The 12,026-nt window shown below is 40.7% G+C and overlaps 1 protein-coding gene across 3 annotated transcripts in view; it reads right to left on the bottom strand.

Annotated features, from left to right (window-relative positions):
* Positions 1-12,026, bottom strand: part of NRN1L (neuritin 1 like) — a 254,923-nt gene that overhangs the window by 36,057 nt on the left and 206,840 nt on the right. The window contains exon 3 of one of the 3 annotated variants that reach the window (XM_033942749.1): positions 1,293-1,515. The exons of the other annotated variants lie outside the window; for them this stretch is intronic. Coding sequence (XP_033798640.1) covers positions 1,293-1,515 — 223 coding nt within the window. The remainder of the gene's footprint in view (positions 1-1,292; positions 1,516-12,026) is intronic. 3 annotated transcript variants of the gene reach the window in all.

Raw genomic sequence — 12,026 nt, 5'->3', positions numbered from 1 at the left:
AAGAGGGCTTGGGCTCCTTTTTGCCCCGATCGTGTCGGGGAGTCGGGGGGGCAAGAGGGAGCCAGGCGGAGAGAGGGCAGTTAAGCGCAGTGCCTGCGCGGAAGGATGCAGCTCGGGCGACTTCGTTGTGTGAAACGAAGTTCGTTGTAGGGAGCAAGACATAAAGTTCGTTGTGCGCAGCGTTCGCTGTGCGAGGCGTTCGTTATGCGAGGCACCACTGTATTTCTGTATATATTAATTTCCTTCTCAATAAGTCCAATTCAAATCCAAGTTTAGAAAATAAATGTTCCTTTACTATTTCTATCAGCTTGAATATAAGTTTTCTTAAGAGACTTTTCCAAAATTCACAGGCTGACAACATTTGAATTTCTTTTGAAGGAATTTTTGATTAAATCAAATTTTCAACGATCTTGAACTTCCTTTTATGTGATGACCACTCTAGAATGAAAACCCTTGTATCTTTACATTTTACCATCTTAAATGTCTTGATACAATTGCTTAAATGAAATATTTGTGAAAGTCAATAGTATTTATATTTCTCCAGCGTTCAGATTGTTGAATATTTCCTTTTTTTTCCTCTTGCTAGATTATCAGAAACTAAGAGATGTTATTATGTCAAGGTTATTAAAATTCATATCCATTTAAGTAGACATTGGCTCAGTATTTGACAAGAAATCTTTTAACTTTTCCGGATCTTCAAAATATAAAGTTTTATTGCCACTTGTCACTCTCATTTTTGCTGGATAATATAAGCCATAAGTGAGCCCTTTTTCTTTCATTTGTGGCCTTAACATATGGAACTGCTTTTGCATGTTCGCCGTATTCTTTGCGAAGTCTAGTACGAACAACAACTTAGAACCCTTATAATTTAAGTTTATATCAGCTTTGGCCAATTTTAGTATCTCTAAGGCCTGCTGGAAATGTAGAAGCCAAAAAATTAGAGACCTTGGCCTCACTTGGCTTACTGACCGTTTTGTTTGAATCCTGTGTGCTCGTTCTATTTCTAGTGAATTTTTTAAATTTAACTGCAATAATTTCGGCAACAGATTTTCTAAAAATTGGATGGTATCTCCCCCTTCCAATCTTTCAGCTAATCCAATAATTCTTACGTTCTTTCTCCTTCCCCTATTCTCATAGTCTTCAAGTTGTTTCTTCATTTCTTTAATAGTTTTACTGTCATTTTTACATTGCTTCATATTGAGTTCCATCTGCTCCACTCTATTTTCCAACTGTGACATTCTTTGATTAGCAATTTCCATTTGCCTGTTTAAATTCATCACTTCTTCTTTTACCTCAGTAATTTTGTTTGCGTTGTCCTTAAGCATTTGTTTAATGCTCAGTAGTTCCGCCATTACATCGCTCTTGTCTGACATGTCCGTAGCTTCCGCAGGGAAAGGCATTTTCGACGGCATCATCTGATCATGTTTTACACACTTCACTGTCCTTCCTGCCGCGAAAGCTGTTTCTAACTTCGCTTGCCGCGTGGTAGCCATGTTAAACAACTTTTTATTACAACTACAGGAAAGAAAAAGCAGCAAAATACTTTTCAAATTTCCTGCCTGTTGCCTGGGTTAGAGAAGCGCTGCAGTTACACCTCCATCTTGTACGCCGCCAAGCCACACACCCCAGTAGATTCATTTTTTACTGCATCAAGATTTACAAAGACTAGGAGACACTCAATGAAGTTACAGAGTAATATTTTTAAAACCAATAGGAACATAAGAATAGCCTTACTGGGTCAGACCAAATGGCCATCAAGCCCAGTAGCCTGTTCTCACAGTGGTCAATCCAGATCACTAGTACCTGGCTAAAACCCAAAGCGTAGCAACATTCCATGCTACCAATCCAGGGCACTTAAAATATACTGAAAGAAGCAGCGATGCCAAATGATCAATCCAGAGACTTCACACGAAGTCCTAAATTGCCCCCTTAACAATTATAATAAAAATAATACAAATAGTGTAAGACGTATCCTCAGTGTGAGACAACAAGCATAAGGAATAGGTAAGAACCAATCCAGGGCAAGCAGTGACTTCCCCCATATCTTTTTTAATAACAAAATATAGACTTTTCCTCCAGGAAGTGATGGGGCAGGGTGATCAAAGCTCCTAGGTGAGTATAAGCCCTCAGGGATGGGAAAAAGGGAGCAATGTCTGGAAATCAGTATATACTAATGCTCGAAGTATGGGAAACAAGATTCTTGATCTAGAAGCTTTGATGGATGAAGAGGAGTTGGATATAGTGGTGATCACAGAAACATGGTTCACAGAGAACCATGACTGGGATGTAGTTATACCAGGCTATAATCTGTTCAGGAAAGACAGGGTAGGAAGAAAAGGAGGAGGAGTAGCGTTATATGTTAAAGATCATATTAAACACAATCCAAACAAAACTGAGAGATTCAAAAAGCAAAAAAGGATTCAGCAATAGCTAATATAATCAAAATAAAGAATCCCCTACAGAAAAAGCATTCTTATTATAACCAAATACAAAATTAGTGTAATGCAATAGAATAATCTAATTTATAAATGATTTAAACATTTTATTGATTTCATTCTTATCATCAAAATTTCATTAAAGCACATACATATAGAAAGACTAAACAAACAATGAGCTAAGAAACATAAATAAGTGCAAATACCAGGACAGCCAAAGGGGTTCGCACTGTTCATAAAATAGATATTCAAAAAGTCACTTAGCTTGAAAACAGTAGAGCCAAGGCAGCAGATGAGCACCCAGGCCATCCAAGAATCAGGTGAAACAAGTCCAAGTCCAGAGCATAATAAAGTGCTGAAGTGCAGGTGCAGATGCGATGAGAGAACAACAGTATTTAAATATAGTGCAAAAACAGACTCGGTAGAGAGTCCACAATGTTTCCCAAGCACAGGATAAAAACTGAGACGGTGAGAAGATTGGTTGCCTTCTCGGTTTTTATCCTGTGCTTGGGAAACATTGTGGACTCTCTACCGAGTCTGTTTTTGCACTATATTTAAATACTGTTGTTCTCTCATCGCATCTGCACCTGCACTTCAGTATTTTATTATGCTCTGGACTTGGACTTGATTTGGACTTGTTTCACCTGATTCTTGGATGGCCTGGGTGCTCACCTGCTGCCTTGGCTCAACTGTTTTGAAGCTAAGTGACTTTTTGAATATCTATTTTATGAACAGTGTGAACCCCTTTGGCTGTCCAGGTATTTGCACTTATTTATGTTTCTTAGCTCATTGTTTGTTTAGTCTTTCTATATGTATGTGCTTTAATGAAATTTTGATGATAAGAATGAAATCAATAAAATGTTTAAATCATTTATAAATTAGATTATTCTATTGCATTACACTAATTTTGTATTTGGTTATAATAAGAATGCTTTTTCTGTAGGGGATTCTTTATTTTTATTATATTAGCTATTTGAAAGATCATATTAAAGCCACATGATTGCAGGATCTGTAGGGCAAGGAAGAGGCACTGTGGATCAATTTGGAAAGAGGAAATGGTGAATATATTTACATTGGTGTGATATTCAGGCCTCCTTCACAGACAGAAGTAGATAGAGATTTAATAGTAGACATTCAGAATATATAAAAAAAATTGGAAGTCTTGCTAATAGGTGATTTTAACATGCCAGATGTTGACTGGGGTATCACTATTGCAGGATGTTCTAGCAGTAGGGAGATTCTGGATTCTCTACAAGGAGAACTGTTCCAGCATTTGGTAATGGAACCCACACAGGATGGTGGTCATACTGGACATAGTGCTTACAAACGGGGAAAGTGTTTCTGATGTTACAGTGGGTGATCATCTGGCATCCAGTGATCACTGCATGGTACAGTTTAATATTAAAATGGGTATAGATTCCGGAACTTGGAGGTGCAGCTGCATGGATGTGTAACTGCTGAGCTCCCACTCCTAGGCATCTTCAGGGCATTTTTAAAGTGATTTAAAATTTTCCCTCAGAAACTGATACATCTAATTCTATTCAACAATGAGTTCTGTCAAACAAACCAAGATTGAGGCGACTTCAAACCCTGGAGGAAAGGCTAAAAGGCAGATCCAACCACACCTTCTAAGGCTATGTTACCTTTTGATGCCCTGGACATGATTTAGATCTTAGAGGAACTAAGAAGTATTAAAACAATGATTGCAACAAATACTAAAAAGCTGGCAAACTTAGAACAAAAGATGGATGTAGTAAGCAGCAGTGTGGGGCAACTAGAAACAAGGGTTGAGAAAATTGAAATGGAGCAGATACAATTTAAAAATCATAAAGTTATTCATGATCTGGAGAAAAGGATGGTGGATATGGAAAACAAATCAAGAAGAAATAATTTAAGAATATTGGGTTTGGCTGAGGGAATTGAAGGGAAGAATGTGGCAGCCTTTTTGGAGGAGAATTTACCAAAGATACTCCCTATTAAACTAAAAGAGCCACTGGAGATTGAAAGGACACACAGAATACCAGGGAGAAGGGCTAATGGACAGTCGGGCCCTAGACCACAAATTTTTCGTGTACTGCATTTTCAACATGTCTTGGAGATATTAAAAGTGGCAAAGGAAAATAGAAACCTAACTTATAAAGACTCAAAAATCCTTTTTGTTCAGGACTTTGCAAGGGAAACAGCAAATAAACGCAGGCAATTTTTGACTATGAGATCAAAATTACAGGAGATTGGAGCAAGGTATGGCCTTTATTATCCTGGTTTAATGCAGATCACTTACAAAGGTAAAACTTTTCAATTTGATGATCCTGGAAAGCTAAAATAATTTTTGGAGCAGCAAGAAACACCAATGAACTGACTTTACTGTCCTGTGTATAAACTGTCTGAGCAAAAATGGATTTTTTTAGGTTTATTTTCTGTGAATTTATAAGTAAATATAATTTAGGTTTATGGCAATTTATTTTTATTTTTGATTTTAATAATAACAACCAACGGTTACTTGGACTTTCAACTACCATGGAACAGAAGATCCTGAAGATAGTATTATTACCTTTGAATAAGTCATCTGATTGGTCAGAAATCGATATGAGCTTCTTTTCTAGCGAATGTCAGGTTAGAATGGGATTCTCCAATCAGAATGCACGTTTAGAAGCTGGAGACATCAGAGGAAGGGAAAGGAGAGTTTTTCAGTCACTACCAATGGACAGGGCCAGATTAACTAATACGCCCAGTAGGCACGTGCCTAGGGCCCGAAATGGTCAGGGGGCCCGATGAAGAAGGGTATTTTTTTTTTTCCAAATGGCGATGGGCCCCCCCAGCATTGATCAGCAACGCGGCTCCTCCGATCGACAATGCGGGCCCCCCCCATCGACGGACCAATTAGCAACGGACCCACCTCCCCCATCGATGGAAAGTAAGATGAGCAAGGAACACGGGTAAGAAAGGTAACACCAACTGTAATTTTCCAAGCAATGCTGCTTGCCCAAAGCTTCCCTCTGACGCAGCTTCCTGTTTCCGCCGGGGCGCATTAGAGAGAAGCTTTGGGCAAGCAGCACCGCTTGGAAAATTATAGTTGGTGTTACTTTTATTACCCGTGTTCCTTGCTCATCTTACTTTATGTCGATGGGGGAGGGGGGTCAGATGCCAATCGGTCTGTCGATGGGGCGCCCTCATTGCCGATTGGTGGGGGGCTGCATTGCCAATTGGGGAGGGGCCGCATTGCCAATCGATGCTGGGGGGGTGTCGCCATTTGAAAAAAAAATGAAGTGAAAGGTGAGTGATGAAATGGGCCTAGGGTGGAGGGAGAGAGAGAAGGGGGCAGGGAAGGGCAGATGATGGAAGTGGGGGGAAGAAGATAGTTAGTAAGATAGGAAGACCAGAAAAGGAAAGGAAAGGGAAGAGGAGGGAGTTGCCAAAGAATGGGGAAGGAGCCAGAGATATCAGATCTGAGTGGAGGAAATGAGGAGAGAGAGATGCTAAAAACTACAGAGGGGAGGGAATGAGAGATGGAAGGAGAAAGATGCCAGATCATGAAGGGAACAGAGGGAAGATGATGGATGTCAGACCAAGGGGGAGGGGGTGCAGGAGGCGAGATGGCAGAGGGAGACAGACATTTTCTGGAAGGGGCAGACTGTGGATGGAAGGAAGAGAATGACAAGAAGATGAGGAAAGTAGAAACCACATGACAAAGGTAGAAAAAAAAATTCTATTTTTTATTTTTTTTGCTTTAGATGTGTTGATAAATGTTTAGAAATAGAAATAGTGATCCTTTTATTGGACTAATTTTTATACATGTTTGATTAACTTTCAGAGGCCAAATTCGTCCTCAGGTCAGGACAGGATACTGTAACTGCAGTATACTTTACTGACCTAAGGAAAGAGGTTTTGACCTTTGAAAGCTAATTTAAAAATGTATTAGTCCAATAAAATGGTATTATCTTGTTTTCCATTTTTTGTTTTATTTTTGTTAATTTGTAAAGTGATTTGTTATTTCTCTTTTTTCAAATTTACATCTGCTTTCTTTATATTTTGTTCAGTATTGGGAGATATGCACCACTGTTTCTTAACCCCCTAAACTGTATCGTTCCTTCGGTTTGTAGCACAAGCCAGCGTGCTGAATGCTCTGCACTGCTCTGATGGTCATAGAATTCTTATGATCGTCAGAACAGCGCAGAACATTCAGCCTGCCGGCCAGCGCTAAAAACCTCTTCTGTGCTTTTGTAAAAAAAAAAAAAAAAGGGGGGGGGGGGTTAGTTTGTGATTACTTATTCCATACTGGGTGACAGTGGTTCTGTGTCCTGTGTGTATGAAAGACATGGTTTTCTGATAGCGTTGACCAGCCTTGTTTGGCGAAATGCAACAGGCATGGTTCCTGGGAGCACCTTGAAAAATAACCTGATTTGAATCTCCTTATTGTCTGCCGATCTTCCACGTTGGATTCTTTGGTGGACCACTTGCCTTGTTGTTTTGTTACAAATTAACATACATGGAATGGAACGTACCAGAGGAGTTATAGATTTGGTTGTTTGTACATATGGGTTAAAGTTGGACGACATAGAGTGAGGCAGTTGAGAAGAGTTGCAAACTTGGTTATTAATATAGACTTATGTTTCAGATAGTATTACTGCTGTGCAATGCATTTGAACACTTTTATATACATTAGGAAAGGGTTCTGAGTTAAAGTCCTGGGCAAGTAGGTGGGAAGGAAGGGGGGATTTGTTCAGAGATGTTTGGGGCTTGCATAGAACTAAAACTGTACACTGGCACGGTAATCTTTGTTGTTTGTTTAGAATTTTATAATAAAAAAAAAAGAAGTATAAGTGGAAATAAAAAAGTAAATAAGAAAACAGGTAAATAAATGGGGGAAGGAGGGCGGGGTGTGGGTGGGGCATGGGCGAGGTGCGGCTAGGGGGCCCAGTGTACTTGTGTGTCTAGGGGCCCTCGAAGAATTAATCCTGCCCTGCCAATGGAGCATAAGAGGTCAGCCACTGTATATCGAGTGATGATAGGAAGGATTGGGACCTTGCTTGAGACCAGAGTCAGATGCTGTGTATTAACAAAATCTAACTTGTTGACCAAATGCAGGAGACAGAGCCCGAATACAAATACAAATGCAAAATGCAAATATATGGGAAGATTTAGAGGGGAGACAATCACGGGTCAATTAAAGAAAAAACAGCCATTGTGCTGAGGCCTCGTTGTTAAGCAGAAAAAAGAAACCCCCCAGAGTTTTTGTTTGTGATCACTTCTGCAGAATTGGGTGTTGCTCATGGCGACTGCCCAGGCCCTCCTGCGACAGTCCTCTGTCTGTGCCGCTCTGAGAAAGAACATTTAACTCACCTTCTGTATTTGGCAGCGGTGAGTCTATATTGAAAGCTATCATTGCTGGTGCAAGTCAACCAGTTATAAATTCATCTAATCAGCTCATTAAGCCAATAGATTTTCACTTCCGAACAGAAGAATTAAGCGTCATGGTGAAAATCAACCAAGTGAGCAGTACAGAGAGAGAGACTATAACAGAGCTTCGTTATCGCCTTGTTACATGCAAACTTACAGCTGAGTTGGAAGCTGAAGAGCTGGAGAAACTGCAACAGTACAAATTCAGAGCTCAGGAACTAGATTTCAGGAGTCTAGAAGCAGGGCCAATCTTGCCCAAGAAACCTACTGTAAAAAGTCCTACTAAACCAGTTGGCTTTGATTTGGAAATAAAGAAAATGATTCAAGAACGTGCAGAAAAGTGGTTGAGGAAGAAGAGAGATTTGTCTTTCATTCTAGACCATATCCAGCCAAAATCTTGGAAACTGTCAAGACCCAGCACGGGAAAGAACAGATTAAAGAAGAGTTGAAGCAGCTTGTTTCAAGTCTCGTCCAAACACAGTTATTTACCAGGAGCCCTTTGTGCCAAGTAAAGAGAATCAGATACTGGTAGTTCTGGAGAGCTTTGATCTTGCCACAGAGAAACGAGCCAGAGAACGAACGTATGGTGTTTGAAAATAAGATTGCTAAGAAAGAAAATCAGAAGATGATGCAAGAGGAAGAAGAGAGAGGGTGGCGAAAGAGAAGGAAGAGACAGCTAGACTCCAACATGAACTGGTTCATAAGGCACAACTGGTAAGTAAATAAAAGGGAGTTGATGTGAAGGGCAGTGAAGTGCCTCTGACCATTCCCAAATCTCCTAACTTTTCAGACAGATTTCAATGTTAAAAGCTGACTGGTGCATGGTCTCATCTCTTAGCTGGCTGTAAACTGCCGAAGCCCTGCAATGGAAAATCCCCTGCAGGAAATCGCTGAGCTTGTCTTCTCTTTTCTAATGTTTTTGAGGGGTTTTTTTTATCATTAAGGTACAAAGAGGCCTTTCTGATGTAAAAGAAATTCAGGAAACTTTTAGCCTTTAGAGCAGGGGTGTCCAACCTATTGGCTTCCCTGGGCCGCATTGGCCAAAAAAAATGTTTCTGAGGCCGCACAAACGCTGCAGCAAGACAGAGGGGGCCAGCAAGACGGTAAACACCCAGGAGCAGCAGAAAATACTTCACAGGGCTGCAGGTTGGACACCCCTGCTTTAAAGCAACTGGAGGTGGTAGAGAGTGCTCAGTGATATTAATATAATATTTTAAAATGTCCTACAGGAACAAATTTATTTATTTCTTTTTGTCTAAAGCTATTCAATTATTGTTTATGTTTTTAGGTTGATAATTTTTAACTTCTTAAATGTTTTGTTTTGTTTTTTTTCCTCTAAGGCTTGATTGAAGATAAACTAGAGATGTAATTGGTTGGTTTACAAATAAATATACTTAAGGAATGAAATTTGTCCCCAATGGGTCTAGTTCAGTTAGGATAATATATGTTAAGTGCTAAATAAGTACATAAGAACATAAGAATTGCCACTGCTGGGTCAGACCAGTGGTCCATCATGCCCAGCAGTCCACTCACGTGGCGGCCCTCTGGTCTAAGACCAGCACCCTAACTGAGACTAGCCCTACCAGCGCAAGTTCTTGTTCAGCAGGAACTTGTCAAACTTTGTCTTGAATCCTTGGAGGGTGTTTTCCCCTATAACAGCCTCTGGAAGAGTGTTCCAGCTTTCTACCACTCTCTGGGTAAAGAAGAACTTCCTTACGTTTGTACGGAATCTATCCCCTTTCAACTTTAGAGAGTGTCCTCTTGTTCTCCCTACCTTGGAGAGGGTGAACAACCTGTCCTTATCTACTAAGTCTATCCCCTTCAGTACCTTGAATGTTTCAATCATGTCCCCTCTCAATCTCCTCTGTTCGAGGGAGAAGAGGCCCAGTTTTTCTAATCTTTCGCTGTACGGCAGCTTCTCCAGCCCCATAACCATCTTAGTCGCTCTTCTCTGGACCCTTTTGAGTAGTACCGTGTCCTTCTTCAGGTATGGCGACCAGTGCTGGACTCAGTACTCCAGGTGAGGGCGTACCATGGCCCGGTACACTGGCATGATAACCTTCTCTGATCTGTTCGTGATCCCCTTCTTTATCATTCCTAGCATTCTGTTTGCCTTTTTTGCCACCGCCGCACATTGTGTGGACGGCTTCATCGACTTGTCGATCAGAACTCTCAAGTCCCTTTCCTGGGAGGTCTCTCCAAGTACCGCCCCAGACATCCTGTATTCGTGCATGAGATTTTTGTTACTGACATGCATCACTTTACACTTATCCACGTTGAACCTCATCTGCAATGTCGATGCCCATTTCTCGAGCTTGATTATGTCCCGTTGCAGATCTTCGCAAACCCCCTGCGTCTTTACTACTCTGAATAACTTCGTATCGTCCGCAAATTTAATCACCTTGCTTGTTGTACCTATGTCCAGATCATTTATAAAGATGTTAAAGAGCCCGGGTCTAAGCACCGAGCCCTGCGGCACCCCACTGGTGACGCTCTTCCAATTTGAGTATTGTCCATTTACCCCCACTCTCTGTTTCCTATGCTCCAGCCAGTTTTTAATCCAGGTGAGTATTTCTCCCTCAATTCCATGGCTTGCAATTTTCCGAAGTAGTCATTCATGCGGAACCTTGTTGAACGCTTTCTGAAAATCCAGATATACAATGTCGACCAGATCGCCCTTGTCTATCTGTCTGTTTACTCCCTCAAAGAAGTGCAGCAAGTTCGTCAAGCACAATCTGCCTTTGCTAAAACCGTGCTGACTGGTCCTCATCAGCCCGTGTCCGTCAAGGTGATCAATGATGCTGTCCTTTATCAGTGACTCTACCATCTTTCCCGGTACCGAGGTCAGACTCACCGGTCTGTAGTTCCCCGATCTCCCCTCGAACCTTTCTTGAAGATCGGTGTAACATTCGCCACCTTCCAGTCTTCCGGAATCTTTCCCGATTTGATTGACAGATTGGCTATTAGTTGAAGCAGTTCAGCTATGGTCCCTTTCAGTTCCTTGATGACCCTAGGATGGATGGCATCCGGTCCCAGGGATTTATCGCTCTTAAGCCTATCAATCTGCCTACAAAACTCCTCTAGACTGACCGTCAATCCTGTCAGCTTTCCGTCTTCGTTTCCAGCATATAGCCTGATGGGTTCCGGTATGCTGTGTACATCTTCTTCAGTAAATACAGATGCAAAAAATGTGTTCAGTTTGTAAGCAATTGCTTTATCCTCTTTTAGCACTCCCTTTATTCCATGGTCATCCAACGGTCTCACCGCTTCCTTCGCGGGTCATTTCCCCTTAATATATCAAAAGAACAGCTTGAAGTTCTTCGCCTCCTTGGCTATTTTTTCCTCGTAGTCTCTTTTGGCCCCTTTTACCGCCTTATGGCACCTGCGTTGATGTTGTTTGTGCTTGTTCCAGTTTTCATCCGTTTTTGACCTTTTCCATTCCTTACTTATACTAGCAAATGAAATAGGGTCAAATATACTGTTCACTTTAGTCTAAAGGCATATTTTATGTTTCTGTTTTTGTTAGGAAATTCAAAATTAGTCTTTGATCGGTTAGGTTCTTTTAACTATTATTGCATCAATATTGGTTGGTCAATGGAGTCACGAAATTATAGCTCTTTATGTAATTCTATAAATTTCTTTTATTTATGAAATTCATTATAATGTTAAAATTAATGTTAATCTTTAGCCTTATTTCTGGTAATTTAAGAATAATTTTAGAATCCTTTTTTATTTAATACATGTAATATTCAAGTTTTTACTAAATTGCTATTGTATACTGGGGTGGATGTTATTGATAATTTTTAGGGGGACATAATTAGGATGCCTGGGGGGTTGAGGTTGCTAGTCTATATGTGCGCTTTCAAGCTGTCAAATGATTTTAGGGGAGGGGGAGGGGGACAGGGGGAACTTTTTGGTAGGGGTGTGGAAGTGTATTGATCAAAGGGTGTTAGATATAAAAGGAATTAAGGGGTATGCCTTGTAGCTCCATTTTTCTTTTAATATGGTACAATGAGTTTGAAAATATTTTCTCTAAATGTCAATAGTCTCAATCATCTGATCAAGAGGAAAAAACACTTATGGGCTCCTTTTATGAAGCCACGTTAGTGGCTTTATCGCACGCACATTTTTAGCACGCGCTAACCCCTGCGCTAGCTGAAAAACTACTGCCTGCTCAAGAGGAGGTGGTAGTGG

Source organism: Geotrypetes seraphini, chromosome 4 (assembly GCF_902459505.1).
Source record: "Geotrypetes seraphini chromosome 4, aGeoSer1.1, whole genome shotgun sequence".
Classification (NCBI taxonomy): domain Eukaryota; kingdom Metazoa; phylum Chordata; class Amphibia; order Gymnophiona; family Dermophiidae; genus Geotrypetes; species Geotrypetes seraphini.
This window is presented reverse-complemented; position numbering and strand designations above follow the sequence as displayed.